The sequence below is a fragment of the Malus domestica genome, chromosome 15 (assembly GCF_042453785.1).
Source record: "Malus domestica chromosome 15, GDT2T_hap1".
In the NCBI taxonomy this organism is placed as follows: Eukaryota; Viridiplantae; Streptophyta; class Magnoliopsida; order Rosales; family Rosaceae; genus Malus; species Malus domestica.
Window position 1 is genome coordinate 25,664,469 of NC_091675.1, and position 16,036 is coordinate 25,680,504.

The window sequence follows — 16,036 nt, forward strand, 5'->3', positions numbered from 1 at the left end:
ACGGTATAAGCAGTCGGGTAAACGCCGGATAAAAAACGTGGGCCCGGATTATTTAATCCGGTGCCTATTTAATCCAAACGGTACCAAACACCGTACATCGTATTATTAGTACTATCTGGTGCCCTATACGGTGTGCCAAACAGGGAGTGCACAACCGCTTGGTTTATATTTTAAGAAAAGTGTATTACACTCGCACTAACACAATCTAAGCATAGAGTGACACGATCGCTATTCTCTTCTCTCAAACCTTTATGTGGCACCGAGAAGCAAGAAAAATAACACCCAGGAGAAACAATTTGTTGATACAATTAACTGAGTCCAATTTATAGGCCAAGAATTCTAACTGCATAAACAACATCCAGTTTTTGGCTATTATCTAAGTACCGCCTTTCAGAGTCTGATTCATACATAACAAACAAGCACGAAAGTGTAAATCAAGCTTGAGATCTAGATGGTATTGGCTTGTACCAATTCCATCACAACTAAATTCGCCTAGTCAGACTCGCCATAAACTCTGCGTCGTGTGCCAAAGCATGCAGTGTCTGAGGCGAAAGGCAAGCTTCAAAATCAATACTTCCCTCTTCAGCCCCTTGAAATACAGTTAATTTTCCATCAAACTTATTCCCAGCGCCACTTCGAACAGCCAGCGGCCTTCCCCAACCGAAGTCATTACCAAACACATCGAATCGCGGCGAGCTTCCTGTCAATAATGAGTTACTTGCCAAGCTACCGAGGTTTGGTACTTTGGGATTTTTAATCCAATCCTCCAACAGCTTCCTTACATCATGTTCTGTTTGTGCAGCAATCATCTTGTTCATATCCCACGCAGCCCAGCCTAGTCCGCGCTCAAGCAATTCACCTACACTGGATGTTACTATGCCAAATAGAACCGCATTTCCAAGGTACTGGTCTGGCAATGGTGGCTGCAATCTCTGCCTCATTCCAACTAGTACTTTGTACATAGTTTCTTGACCAGTGCTGAGACATTGGTTGCGGGTTACGGATAACCAAAGATGAGCCAACAGTGCTTGAAGGGATGAGATCTTGGTAGTTCCCATTTCAGAATTCGCTTTGGCTTTGAGTTGCGCAATTGTTTCCTTGGAAAAATGAAACACTCTTTGCTTAAGGATGGGTGCCAAAAACTTAGTTTTGGGGATTTGATTTTGAAAGAAGGGAATGCGAACTGGGAGATCAATGATGCCGCCAAGATATTCACGTCCAAAAATTGGCGGAGGTTGTGAGAGTTTACCATTAGTACTACCACGCCGAGAGATTTCTGACCAAGTATTGAAGAAGTGCCAGAAGGAAGACCCATCAACGATGGAGTGGTTCATAGTGCAACCTATGAAAATGCCATCAACAAGCTCAGTTACCTGCACTGCAAGCAAGGGTTTGGACACGCCGCCTTCGTAATTCAAAACCCCATTCATTAAAAAGAATGAGTAAACAATGTCATCAGGAACCAAATCAGGGTCAAGAACATCAGCCACTGTGACAACATCAGCAACTGCATGGACAAACTCAGCTCCGGCGCCATTGCAATTGACGGAAAAAGAGGTGGTATTGTCATCTTCGTTTTCGGTGATGGTAAGACGGCCGGCAAGGGGATAGAAGATATCCAATGTGAGGGAGAGGGAGGCTTTTAGGTGTTGTATCAAGCTCTTGTTTGGGTATTTCTTGTAAGTATTGGAGTTTGGTTTGTGGAAGAGAAGGCCCTTTTGGATGTGATCTAATAGGATGAGCTGAAGATCCCATGGAGTTAGCTCAATTTTCTGCGTAAACTCATTGCTGATTGTGGGCTGAACAAGGGTTGTGGAGATGAAGCGAATGTGTTCCATCTCAGATATGAAAATTAAATGGTAAATCATGAACTTATAGACAAGGAAGCCAGGACGCCAGATATTATATATTAATTTATTTGCAACTTGCAAGAATTATTTTTGGATATCAACTAGTAGCATGAAGACGAAGATGTATCATGTATGAATTATTTATGTGAAAAACTTCTTATTATCTTCTTCTATTTTATTCGGTTTAAACTGGCGGTATGTGTACGTGTAATTTCGTGGAAAATGAATGCAGGTTTGGTGGATTGGCGGCATCAATTATCAAAACTGAGAATCACGTTTTGCATGCGATTAATTTATGTTCTTGTAGCGACTTGGAAATCTGTTCCCGGATTGTCCTTAGAAAATATGGGTCAATTTGACCATATAATGCTCTGCCCATGGCAGCAGCAGCCCACCACCGCCAACCGCGCATCCCCACCTTCCACGGCTCATTTTGAGGTAAATCTCTCATTTTTTTAATTTAAATCTCTAATTGATAATTTAATATGTCATTAGTGATGCAGTGCAGAACAATTAATATGATTTCTACATTAAACGTGTGGTTGGAGACTTTTCATCTTTCAAAACTATGTTTTAATTAGATGCCTAGTAACTATAATCTTTAGTATTAAGTTATTTATCCTATCAATGTAAGGTAGCCTACTATTTAAAGGGTTCTATATGTAAGATAAAGAAGTGAAATTAGTGAATTAAAGTTAATCTAAGAAGAGAGTGAGTTTTCTCATCCTTAAAATCAAGTGTGAGACTTGGTCGAGTCGAGTGAATCCACGATTAGCGACGTAAGTGAATTTGTTGCCTCTAGTCGAGTGATTCTCAGGTTCTATCCCTGTAGAGACGTGAGTGATTTCGTCCCCATGGTTGAGCGATTCCCAGGTTATCATCCTTCATCTCTCGAGACTCCCTTGGCTTCTCCTGCGTCAAGTGGCATTAGAGCAGGTTTTCCGCTACGGTTGAAGATCATGGCTATGATTATCAATCCGTTTCAAAATCACATCGTTGAAGAGATTAGTTTCGTCGATTGGAATTATTCACCAATTTACGACAAATCTAATGACGACAACAAGTATACCATTGATGTGGCTCATCAAAAAGTTTGTCTGCTGTCAGGAGAAGAAGGCTTTGTGGATTGGGGTTATCCACATAACATGAGTACAATGGTGGAAACGTTTTATGTGCAGCTTCATAAAGAGGCAAAAAACATTGATTGTGCATAATGATTACATTTGGGAAGATTTCATTACTCACAATCTAAAGCGGAAATTGTTCAAGAAAATAATCAGTGAATTTTATTGTGGTTTCTCAATATCCCTCCAACGCTACTCATCACAAGAAACAATAATTTGGAAAGCGTATGTTCTTGATTTGAAGTCAATTTCTGTTAACAAGGAACTAAGGTGTACTTGCTTTGGAATAACATGGAAGTGGAGTTCAAAGGAATGTTTTGTGGGATGGAACAACTTGACAGCTCTGAAATTGCTTTTGCTATTATGGCTGTTGTGGAAAATTTTGAAAGGTCATGCAAAAGATCGAGGTAAAAAAATCAAAGGAAACTTGAGGAAGAGTTTTTTTAGAGAAGAGGAGAATGATGCAATGCATAACAATTAATATGGTTTCTACATTAAACATGTTGTTGGAGACTTTTCATCTTTCAAAGCCATGTTTTAATTAGATGCCTAGTAACTATAATCTTTAGTATTAAGTTATTTATCCTATCAATGTAAGGTAGCCTACTATTTAAAGGTTCTATATGTAAGATTAAGAAGTGAAATTAGTGAATTAAAGTTAATCTAAGAAGAGAGTGAGTTTTCTCCTCCTTAAAATCAAGTGTGAGACTTGGTCGTGTCGAGTGAATCCACAATTAGCGACGTGAGTGAATCCATTGCCCCTGGTCGAGTGATTCCTAGGTTCTATCCCCGTAAAGACACGAGTGATTTCGTCCCCCCTGGTTGAGCATTTCCTAGGTTATCATCCCTCGTCTCCCTAGACTCCCTTGGCTTATCCTGCGTCAGTTAGCCCATTGTGAACCACATTTTTGGTAACTCATTGTGAGACTTAACTCATTTCTCCACCTCTTAGACCAACTCCAACCCTTGGAGTAATTCTCAAAATTTGCCTTCTATTCCCCCCCTTCCCCCCCCTCCCCCCCCAAAAAAAATACTCCAACCTTTGGCCTAAAATGGAGTTATAGGTTAAAAACTCAAAAATTGGCCAAATTCCAACCAAGATTTGAGTTCGGGTTAGTGGGCTAACCTAAGTATGAGTATGGACGCACCCAGTTTTTTCAAAACTACATAGGATTGACACGCCATTTACAATCCCACGCCCCCCACTTTTCCCAAACAAACAGCAAGAGACCCACCCATGTGGACATGTCGAGGAAGATTTATGAGCCCAATGGCTCTTTCTTTCATCTAACAGTGTAGAGCAACGAACCGTTGATTCCATCCAATGATTCAGATTTAAACTTTGTTAATTTCTAGTTTTAAATTTATAAATTCATTAAATCCAACGGCTGAAATTTAATATGATCAAATTAAACGGAACAAAAAAATATTAACAGTCCAAATTTATATCCAACAGCTAAAATAATTAAAGAAAAATTTATTTAAATCAAAATTTACTTAAAAAAACTCTATTAATATTAGTGATTTTCAAATTTGAGAGGTTGTTCCGAAAGGACCTAACGAATTCGTAATTGGAATTAGAAGATCTCTTTTAAATGTAATTAAAGATGTTGTATGAGGTTGCAATTAAATCCAAACCTAAGGGGGTTAAATGTAATTTACCCTTATCAGAATCTAAATATTTTTAGGTTAAAATGTTCATAAAATTAAATTAAGATGGTCTACCTACATTTTTTTTAAATAACATAAATTCATTATTTAATAATCTCAAGCTAAAAATTTAATCCATAATGGTTGGAGCGAAAAAAAAATTTGTTTTTGGGTTAAAAATTTTAGATTTTAACCTAAGGGTTTGAAATCGTCTTAATGTAAATAATATCGTTTGTTAAAAAAAATATATGAATTTTTTTTTAATTGATATAGTTTAATATAGTTATTGATTAATTGAACTATTGTTTAATATATATGATTATTGATTATTTGAATTGTTGTTTAATTAGTATTATTCATTGTAGAGTACTCTAGGACTTAGAGTCTAAGACCCTTTTTCTCATTATATGGTTACGGAATGGAACGATCCTAAACCCTAAACCCTAAAAAAAAATAAAAAAAATAAAAAATAAGAAACTGTTTTTGGGTTAAAAATTTTAGATTTTAATCCAAGGGTTTGAGATGGTCTTAGTGTAAATAATATCATTTGTTAAAAAAAATATATGAATTTTTTAATTGATATAGTTTAATATAGTCATTGATTAATTGAACTATTGTTTAATATATATGATTATTGATTATTTGAATTGTTGTTTAATTAGTATTATTCATTGTAGAGTACTCTAGGACTTAGAGTCTAAGATCTTTTTTCTCATTATATAGTTACGTAATGGAACGATATTAAACAGTGCTTAAATCTTCCTTAAAATATTTAGGGTAGTCCTCCTTTGAATATTCCGGTTAGTACAAATCCTACTTCGAATATTCCCTGTCGTTCATAGTAAAATGAGATCATTGAGTTGGAAAATATTGAAATAAGGGTTAATCTTCCTACAAACCATGGACTTAGACCTTGAATGATTGATTATAAGCCTAATTATCATGAAGCAATCCATAGACACTATCTACAAAAGGATCCTTGTCAACCTAGAACTGACAAAATCCCAAAAAAAAAAAAAAACAGTTATGGGGAAGGACAATCGATGTTTTCAATCGATGTTTTCTTATCCGTTGGTTTGATAATTTTGAACGGTTAGAGTGTAATATAACAAAAGATGTTGCCTTTTACCTTTATTACTATATTTTCAAATGTTGTTTTAATAAAACAGAAATGTTGACAGTGATGCCTTCATTAAGACAGGGTTTACAAATTTGCATACACACGATAGCCTGTACGCTGTCTTCATTGAGGAGAAGTCGTCCTTTACGAAAATTGATTGAGGAATCTCAATGAATTCTCGAAGGATTTTGTTCATTCAAACGAAAACCTTCGACGACGTTTTGAGGGAAGATCGAAGGCACCAAACCACAACTACTTGCACCTATAGTTGCAAATCCCAATGACCTTGTCATACATCTTGGTTCTCGTCTGAAATCATCCCTTAATGGATATCCAGGATAGTGATGACGTCTTTGAGCTTTTAGCTCAGCCCTATGAACCCTAACCGCAGTAGCAGGTGTGGGTATTCTGTTTTTATCTGGCGAGAAATAGGACACGCCCAACTTCGGATGGGGAGTACCAAGCAAGCCATCCAACTTTCGTTGGTGCTTAGGCCATCTCCAATCGATAGGTCCAGAGGGCCAGAGGGCCGAAAATAGTTTAAAAACTATCTCCAACCAAGGGCTAGGCCAGAGGGCTCGTGGGCCCCATAAAATCTGAAAGGGCCAAAGGGTTGGCCGCATGCAGCCAGCCAACTAGCCCGGGCTAGCCAGAAAATCAGAGCAATCTTGTTGGTTCTAACTGACAGGATTGATTAAAGAAAATTTTGAATCCAACGGCTAGCTGACTCTAGTTACTGTTGGATTAATTTTTTTTTTTTTTTGGTTTTTTGGGCCAATTTTTTTATTTTTTATTTTTAAATTCTAAAAAATTCTTTTTCTTCCCTATAAATACCTAAACCATTCATTCATCATTCCTCACAAAATTTTCACTATTTCAATTCTCATATTTTCTTTCCTCTTTCAAAAATCTATCCTTCAATTTTTTCATTAATTTTCAAATGGGCTCGTCTACAATGAAAGGTAGGGCTTGGAGTCGAAAAGAAGATGAAGCTCTTTGCAAGGCTTATAGATGGGTGTCGGAACATAGTGTGAGTGAGAGTTGTCAAACAAATGACGATGTTTGGACTCATGTGTCCAAAAAATACTTAGAGTTCTATGAAGGCACCACTCCACTGAATATTCGAAACCACGAGAGTTGTTCTTCAAGATGGAAGAAATATCTTCAGCCAAGTTTGAACAAATGGCATCAAGCATTGTTAGCAGCTGCAAGTAGACATGAAAGCGGTACTAATTACTACGACGAAGTAAGTGTTTTCACAATTTATTTTAAATATTTAATTATATTACATTTAATTTCATAAATTAATTTCCTTTAATTTTTTTCTAGGTACGCCAAGCGGAGGAATTGTATATGTAGAGCAACTCAAAACCCTTTCAATTTCACAGTTGTTGGGAAATTTGTAAATGGTGGGTGTTATTTGAAGATCCACCACATAGAGCTCTTACGCTGGTGTTCGGAACTGCATCTTCAGCTGCAGATATGGATGAAAATGGATGTCCTACCATTCAACAAACAAGGGTAGAAAATCCGTCTTCAGGTGAAGGTTCCATACGTAGGGTTGTGGGACGAAACAAGGGGCAAAGGTTGAAGGAAAAGGGCAAGGCAAATGATGATTACATCGCTCAACAGGAAGTGGCAACCTCATTGCGATTAATGGCGGAGCAAAATGCTCTTAAGGCAGAATAAAGGAAGTGTAGGCATGAAGTACGGGCCAAACAAATACAAGAAGAGATGGATGATAAGAATATGGAAAGGAACACTTCAAATTACACTCCAATGAGTAAGGTCTATTTTGATAGGAAAAAAAGAAATAAATTATGACTCGGCAGCAGTTGTTTACCTCTGACTATACTCATACAATGGCGGATGATGATGTTGATTATGGATATTGAATTTAAGTTGTTGTAGTTTTTAAATTTAAGTTTTAAATTTAATTTGTAGTTTTAAATTTAATTTGTCGTTTTTAAATTTAAGTTGTAGTTTTTAAATTTAAGTTGTTGTTTTTAAATTTAAGTTGTGGCAGTTTTTAAATTTAAATAATAAATTATGTTTGGCCCTTTGGCCCTTGGTTGGAGACGGTTTTTTGTGATAGGGTTAAAACGAGCCCTATGGCCTTTTGGCCCTCGGTTGGAGACGAAGGAAAATATGGCCATGTACTATTCATTAAAATATTTATATGTTGGAGAGTCAGATGGCTAAAACGAGTCATCTGGCCAGCCCTTGGTTGGAGATGGCCTTACCGAAAAAAAACCCAAGGCCTTTGAGCCTCTAAAACGGGTCAACCCGCGAGTTCTATCCATGACCCGAGCCTAAATTTGGGCATGTGTCACCCCTCTATTGTTTTGGGTTGTGGCCTACAACCACTTTGAGCCAGTGCAAAAGTAACAGTAGCATTAAATGCTTGGGTTTTGGAATTAGGCTATTTAGCCCACACATTTGTATCCTTCATTATCCCACAGACCAACCCATTCCACCTGAGGCTCAAACACACCTGATGACTAGTTTGGAAGACTTCCTAGATTTCGAAGTTATCCACTTAATTAAATTAATGACTTTAACTGGGGATTATATCTTGCAATATTGATTATTTATTTGTCAATTTAATTGCATATTTTGTATATTTGTATTTCGTTTAAATACAGGTACTATGAACCGGAAGTTCATACTAAACCTTGAACCCGAAGTTTCAGTACACCATAAAATTGCTAAGGTTGCAGTCTCTATTGATGGCACGAATCTTATTAAAACTCTAGAAGAACATGAAAAACCCGTCTCGCACCTGAAGTTGGAATTTGAGATGAAAGATCTTGAAAAAAAAACTCGTTACTACCTTAACCTAAAGTTTGAGCATTGTTTTGATGGTATTTTGGTAACCAGTCGAGCTACTCCCATAAGGTGTTGTCTTTGAGTACACCCATGATCATCTATACGCTAGATGAAAATGAGATCCTTATACAGGTTTTGGAACCAAAAGTTTCATATTTAAGCTTAACTTGCGCTTTATTGTACTTGGCTCATTGCATAAGGCATGGCATCTCTTTCGTTGTTGATCTTTTGGAAAGATCACTGCGTCTACACGTTCCCACTAAATTGGCATCAAATACGCTTTTCCGCTACCCTAGAGGTACTGGGGATTCGGGCTTATCCATATGCATCCCACGCAAATCCAACCCCTGATCCTCGGAATAATGTTTGCCTTATTGGTATGCTGATGCCAATTTCTTATTAGACCCGTACAAGGCATGTTTCTTAATAGTTATGTCTTTACAGTTAAGGAATACTGCAATATTTTGAAGGTCCACATTATAGACATTACTTGCGAAATCTTCGGATTATGCCAAACTCACTGCACCTCACTATGCCATACATGAGCAGATATGTGGGAGAGCTCTCGCTAAGCCATTGGGATCACATGCAAATTTTTATCAATCGATGAGTTCCTAATAATGATCCATAATGACTTGCCCCTTATATCGACCAAATCATCCAAGAAGTCAAACCAAGAGTATTGTGTTGTCGAAGTTCTGCTTCATTCACCAGCAAACGAGGTTCTAAAAGACGCTAGGTGCTAGTCAGGAAGCGGATTGAGGCCTAGCGCCTAGGTGGATTTAAGTAAATTTATTATATATATTCTTAAAAAAATACATCATTGTTTTGACATCCATAAATTGTAAAGTAGAATGACATATAGATTATAAAGTATTAAAACATGCTGAACAAGCATATAATGAGTGTTCATTCAAGTATTCAACAAGTCTATTACAATTTAGTGAAAAAATAAAATGTAAAATGAAAGTTATCAATTTTTCGTCTAAATGAGAGTTACGACCTAAGTGGGTGCCTAAGTAGGCTAAACGACCGCCTAAGCAGGTCTAGGTGCAGTTGGTTAATTTTCAAATGCCTAGGAATTGATCGGGGTGGTGACTAACAGCCTAGTGCCTAGGCAATGATTTTTAGAATAGTGCCAGTAAAACATCAGAGGATTGAAGTCAAGCAAATCCGATCCCAAGACAACCTCACAGATCTCTTCACAAAGTCGATGCCGATGTTTACCTGCCAGAAGCTTACCAAGGTATTGGATCACGTGACCTATCTCATTTGCAACACTTGTAGTCATCAATGGGGAGTTTTGTCGAACTCAAAGGGAGTATCCTGAAATATACTCACTTGTCTTTAATATACTATTTTTCCCTTAGATCAGGAGCATTTTTCCCACTGGGTTTTTGCTAATTTGACATGGTTTTAACGAGGCATCCACTTTGAGTGGTCATACCTTGTGTGCATTTTCTACTAATTAATGCTGTTTATATCATATTTAGGGCCTCGTATTTAGACCTCGTATAAATACTCGAGGGACTTAAATGTAATTATGTAATAAAAGAAGGGGCAAATATATAATTAGGGGATGAGCCCTTATTCTATAAAAGGGCCTCCGCACCCTCACAAACCCTAAGTCTCTCCTATCTAGAGCAAAGCTCTCACAACAAATGCTCTCAGATAAATACAATCAGTGTGGACATAGCCCAAACCTTGGGGTGAACCACGATACATCTTGTGTTATTTACATTTCATGCAGATTCACGGTCGGATTTACGTTGTTCCAAGACCTCCGGTTTTGTGCATCAACATTTGGCGCCATCTGTGGGAATCGATACGAAAAGTTGTGTCGGTTCTCTTTCATTTTTTTTATCTCACCACCGTGAGACCTCACCACTGACCATCGTGAATCTACAGAAACCCAACACCCGCACTCAGCATCGCACCCATTCAATCTACAGAGAGAAAGAGAAACTCAGGTACATCTCTCTTGAATTAGCTGACCGATAGTCTCCAATCCCACAAGCAAATCACAGAGACAGACAACACAACCAATTGGGCATTGACTTCCAACTAATCTCAACCATCCATCAGATCTGAGACTCTGATCCCTTCCAAACAACTCCACTAACCTACGCCTGCTTCCTTCCCCTATTAAATCATCCCTTAACCTGCACATTCGCTTGCTGCATCTCTTCCTCCTCCACCTCTCTCGGTTGTTCTCAAATCAAAAGATGGCGAATCCTCCCAGCCCCGAACCCTTCCTCGAGACCCGTCGCGAAATCAATGCCGGAGCTGCCTTCGTCCTCAAATCCAAAAGGCAGTGGTGGCACACGGGGTTTCATTAACAAACTGAATATGGTTGCAGGAGCAGCTGGCGGAAGAGAGCATGTCGTTGGAGAGATTGAAGCTGGACAGAGAGCATGTCGTCGGTGTAGTAGATCTGGAGGAAGAAACTGCTTCAACTTATCAGCTTTTTCTAAGTCAAACACACAAAGCGTGTAAAGGTACTTGGAGCAACGAACCTTGAACTTCACCGCATCTTTTGTCTTCTTGATTTTCACAGAGCCTGCATCTTTCCTTCTTGCGGGGGCACTATCTCTGAATATAGTGGCTGTTGTCAAAAGAAGCGCAGATCAGTGCAATCTGCTCAAGCCGGAGGATTGCTCTGGGACTTATCTGTCCAAGCTTGGACAAGCGGCTCGGCTCCAGCACGACATCGAAGTGCTGCCAAATTAAACTGAAGAAGCAATTAGTACAGACACTTTGCTTCGCCGTCAGAAGCGCGACTGCTAGCTCAGCCCCTATTTCGCCACTGTTGAGGTGGCTGTATCTGTTGGGCATGTCCAATCTTTCTTTTACTTTTAGGATTAACTACGTAGTCATGGGTCTCAACCATTCCCACAAAAGAAAAAGAAAGAGACAGAAAGAAAGGGCGACAAAGGAAGGACAAGCTTTCAGCTACCACACTGTGGAGGCATGGGAGAGATCAAGAAAAAAAGGGAAGCACACGAAATTCATTAAAAATTATTCATTTTCTTTGTTTTCGTTAAAGAGCACAAATGGGGGACAACTCAGCGGGTAGACTTTTGGAGTTCGGGCAGACTGTGAGGGAGGAAAAGAAAATACGGTTGGGACTTTTGGGTTGCCCGAGTGCCCAAGATGATTGTTGGTTTACAGATCTCATGGTGGGGGTGGGATGGCATTTGCGTGGTTCACCCATGCTGTAAACCTACAGTGTAGCAGAAAAAGAAAAAGAGAAAGCAGAAAAACACAACCCACATTGCAAAAGCAAAGAATAAACACCCCACCAGAATGATGTGGTTCACTTTCCTTATTTTTTCAACGATGTAATTTATTTTTCGTATTTTTCGAAGATATCTGTATAAACCCCATCAGAGAGTAAAAACAAAAAAAAAACAAAAAACAAAAAAAAAAACAAAAAACAAAAAAAACAAAAAAAAAACAAAAAACAAAAAAACAAAAAAAACGGCAAAGCGCAAAATAAATGGGCTGGAATGTTGTGTAAAAGGCGAAAACCCATAAGCCCAAAATAGCTCTAACCAGGCGATCAAAAGTACACCCAGTACTTCACAATTATTCGACAACCTGCTGCTATTACCACCAACCAGGTGATCAAAAGTACGCCAAGTACTCTACAATTATTTGGCAACCTGTTGCTATTACCACCAACCAAGTGATGAAATGTACAACCCGTACTCTAAAATTACTCGACAACCTACCGCTATTACCGCCAACCAGGTGATGAAATGTACAAACCGTACTCTAATATCATTTGGCAACTAGCCATTCATGCCACCAACCAGGTGATGAAATGTACAACTCGTACTTTCCTTCATGCCACCAACCAGGTGATCAAAAGTACGCCCAGTACTTCGAAATTATACATGAGCACTACTTATGTCAATCATACATAAACATTCATGAGCATTACTCATGACAATCATACAAAAACATTCATGACCATCATTCATATCAACATTCATGAGCATCACTCATGTTAACATTCATGAGCATCACTCATGACAACATCCACAAGCATCACTCATGTCAATCAACATAAATATTCATGAGCATCACTCATGTCAATCAGCTTCAAAAGCTTCATTTACAGAGCTCTATCTTCAAAAGCTTCATTTACAGAGCTTTAGCTTCAAAGCTTCACTTGCAAAGCTTCACCTACAAAGCTTCAGTGTAGGGTATACAAATACCGCCTCCGAACAACCGCCACTTTGGCCCATACATGGATTCAATTTGAAGTCTCTAGCCAACAGAATCTATTGACCGAAGACTTGGGGGACTACATTATGTACCATATATTGGGCCTTAACTGGGCCTCATGAAAAATACTTGGAGGACTTAGCCCATTGTTTATGTATTAAGGAGCGAGCCCTTATTTTATAAAAGGGACTCCTTCACTTTCATTAGAGAGCACCCATTATTCATGTACTGAGGAGCGAGCCCTTATTTTATAAAAGGGACTCCCTCACCTTCATTAGAGAGTAACGCCGCCAGCTGAGCAACCGCCTCGCCGCGAGCATCACTCCTAGCCCATCACTTATGTATTGAGGAGTGAGCCCTTATTCTATAAAAATGACTCCCTCAGCACCATTAGGGAGCATCGCCGCCTATTGAGCAACCGTCTTGCCACGAGCATCAACTATAGCCCATCATTTATGTATTGAGGAGCAAGCCCTTATTCTATAAAAGGGACTCCCTCACCTTCGACGCCACAAGCCAAGCCAATCAAGGCAACATAAGCCACGAGCCGAGCAGCCTCGCAGCATGTGCTACTTCTAATTGAGCATCATTTCAAATTGAGCACTACCTCATATCAAGCATCAGTTCAAGACAGCATCTAGTTACTTCGGCCCACACATGGACTGAATTTCAAGTCTTCAGCCAAAAGACTCTCTTGACTGAAGACTTGGGGGACTACTGTTTATATCTAGCTTCAAAAGCTTCATTTACAGAGCTTTAGCTTCAAAGCTTCACTTGCAAAGCTTCTCCTACAAAGCTTCAGTGTAGGGTATACAAATATCGCATCTGAACAACAGCCACTTCAGCCCATACATGGATTCAATTTGAAGTCTCCAGCCAACAGACTCTATTGACCGAAAACTTGGGGGACTACATTATGTACCATATATTGGGCCTCAACTGAGCCTCATGAAAAATATTTAGGGGACTTAGCCCATTGTTTATGTATTAAGGAGCGAGCCTTTATTCTATAAAAGAGACTCCTTCACTTTCATTAGAGAGCACCCATTATTCATGTACTGAGGAGCAAGCCCTTATTTTATAAAAGGGACTCCCTCACCTTCATTAGAGAGAAACGCCGCCAACTGAGCAACCGCCTCGCCGCGAGCATCATTTCTAGCCCATCACTTATGTATTAAGAAGTGAGCCCTTATTCTATAAAAGAGACTCCTTCACCACCATTAGAGAGCATCGCCGCTTACTGAGCAACCACCTCACCGCGAGCATCAACTATAGCCCATCATTTATGTATTGAGGAGCAAACCCTTATTCTATAAAAGGGACTCCCTCACCTTCGACGCCATAAACCAAGCCAATCAAGGCAACATAAGCCACGAGCCGAGCAGCCTCGTAGCATGTGCTACTTCTAATTGAGCATCATTTCAGATTGAGCACTGCCTCATATCAAGCATCAGTTCAAGACAGCATCTATTTACTTCGGCCCACACATGGACTGAATTTCAAGTTTCCAGCCAAAAGACTCTCTTAACTGAAGACTTGGGGGACTACTGTTTATACCATATTTAGGGCCTCATATTTAGACCTCGTATAAATACTCGAGGGACTTAAATGTAATTATGTAATAAAGGAAGGGGCAAATATGTAATTAGGGGAAGAGCCCTTATTCTATAAAAGGGTCTCCTCACCCTCACAAACCCTAAGGCCTCGTTTGGCAGCTCGGACTGTACTGACTATTTTTGTCGGATAGGATAAATAGCCACCGGACAGTACTGACTAAATTAGTCGGACGTTTGGTGCAGTATCGGACTAATAATCGTATTATTTATACTGTGCTTGGTATTATACCGAATAGGAGGAATCAAACTTAAAATAAAATTAAAAAAAAAAAACGGAAATCCTCTCTTTTGTTCCCAAATCTCTCCACCACAAACCCCCAAAATCCCACCCTCAGCGAACCGTAACAAAACATCACAGATTACAAAATCAACAAAATTAAAACTATTAATTTGATTTTTTTTCTCTCAATTATGAAAACCCAAATTTCAATCCAACCTGAAACTCAATTGCAAGAGAATTGCTGAGGAAGTACACCAATCCAAGCTGCAAACATGGAGCGTAATTCCAGAAGTTCAGCTGCACCCCCACTCGATTACAGTTCTCCAAATGTTGCAGAGGGAATTGGATTGGACAAATAGATAGGAATAAAGAAGTAAAATTTTAATATTACTCAACGAAATTGTGCATAATTTTCGTCCTCTAGCCAAAAACAAAACTGGGGAAAACAAAATGGGGTAGGGTTTGGGTGGAACAAATAGAGAAGAAAGAAATTTGCAGGTGGGGTTGGATGGCAAAATTGGGGAAAACGAAAAGGGTTGGGTTTGGGCGAAACAGATAGAGAAGGAGAAGAAATTTGCAGGTACAAAATTGGGGAAAACGAAAAGGGGTTGGTTTGGACGGAACAGATAGAAAAGAAGAAGAAATTTGCAGGTGAGATTGGATAGCAAAATTGGAAAAACGAAAGCGGTTGGGTTTGGGTGGAACAGAGAGAGAAGAAGAAATTTTCAGGTGGATAGAGAAATTGGGGATAACGAAGAGGGATTGGTTTTGGGCAGAACAGGGAGGAGATGAGGTGGAGGAGGAGGAGAAGAACCTCAGACGATGCAGCGCGCGATGCGAGAAGGGAAGGAACGAGAACGACGAGGCGGGCGAAGGAAGCGAAAGACAACCCGACTAATAATACATAGGATTTTGGGCGGATAAGGTAGCGGGCGTACACCGTATAAAACGTGTGGGGCCAGTTTAATTAATCCGGGTATTATTTAGTACAAAGCTACACCAAACACTTTGATTCGTACTATTTATCCTATCCGGTGTGCTATACGATCTGCCAAACAGGGCCTAAGTTTCTCCTATTTAGAGCAAAGCTCTCACAACCTCTCCCTCACAAATGCTCTCAGATAAATACAATCGGTGTGGACGTAGCCCAAACCTTAGGATGAACCATGATACATCTTGTGTTATTTACATTTCATGCAGATTCACGGTCGGATTTACGTCATTTCAAGACCTCCGGTTTTGTGCATCAACAAATGCATTTTGAAGATGTCAAGTATCGACATTGCATTAACTCACTTTTTTCTTCGTAGACTACATGTCTATCCTACTAAGTTTACAGTAGCCAGGTTTTTGTAAAACTTTATCCTTATATGCATTTCTAGTTAGAGACTCGC

The 16,036-nt window shown here is 39.2% G+C and overlaps 1 protein-coding gene across 1 annotated transcript; it reads right to left on the reverse strand.

The window, feature by feature from the left end:
• Positions 1–288: 288 nt before the first annotated feature.
• On the reverse strand, positions 289–2,006 carry LOC103401394 (uncharacterized acetyltransferase At3g50280-like). The gene has a single exon (XM_008340111.4). It carries the CDS (start codon positions 1,866–1,868, stop codon positions 483–485), a length of 1,386 nt encoding a protein of 461 aa, XP_008338333.4. The 5' UTR covers positions 1,869–2,006; the 3' UTR covers positions 289–482.
• Positions 2,007–16,036: the final 14,030 nt, after the last annotated feature.

Excerpts from the sequence above, each read along its gene's own strand:
- LOC103401394 (XM_008340111.4), bottom strand. The coding sequence starts at position 1,868 with ATGATTTACCATTTAATTTTCATATCTGAGATGGAACACATTCGCTTC.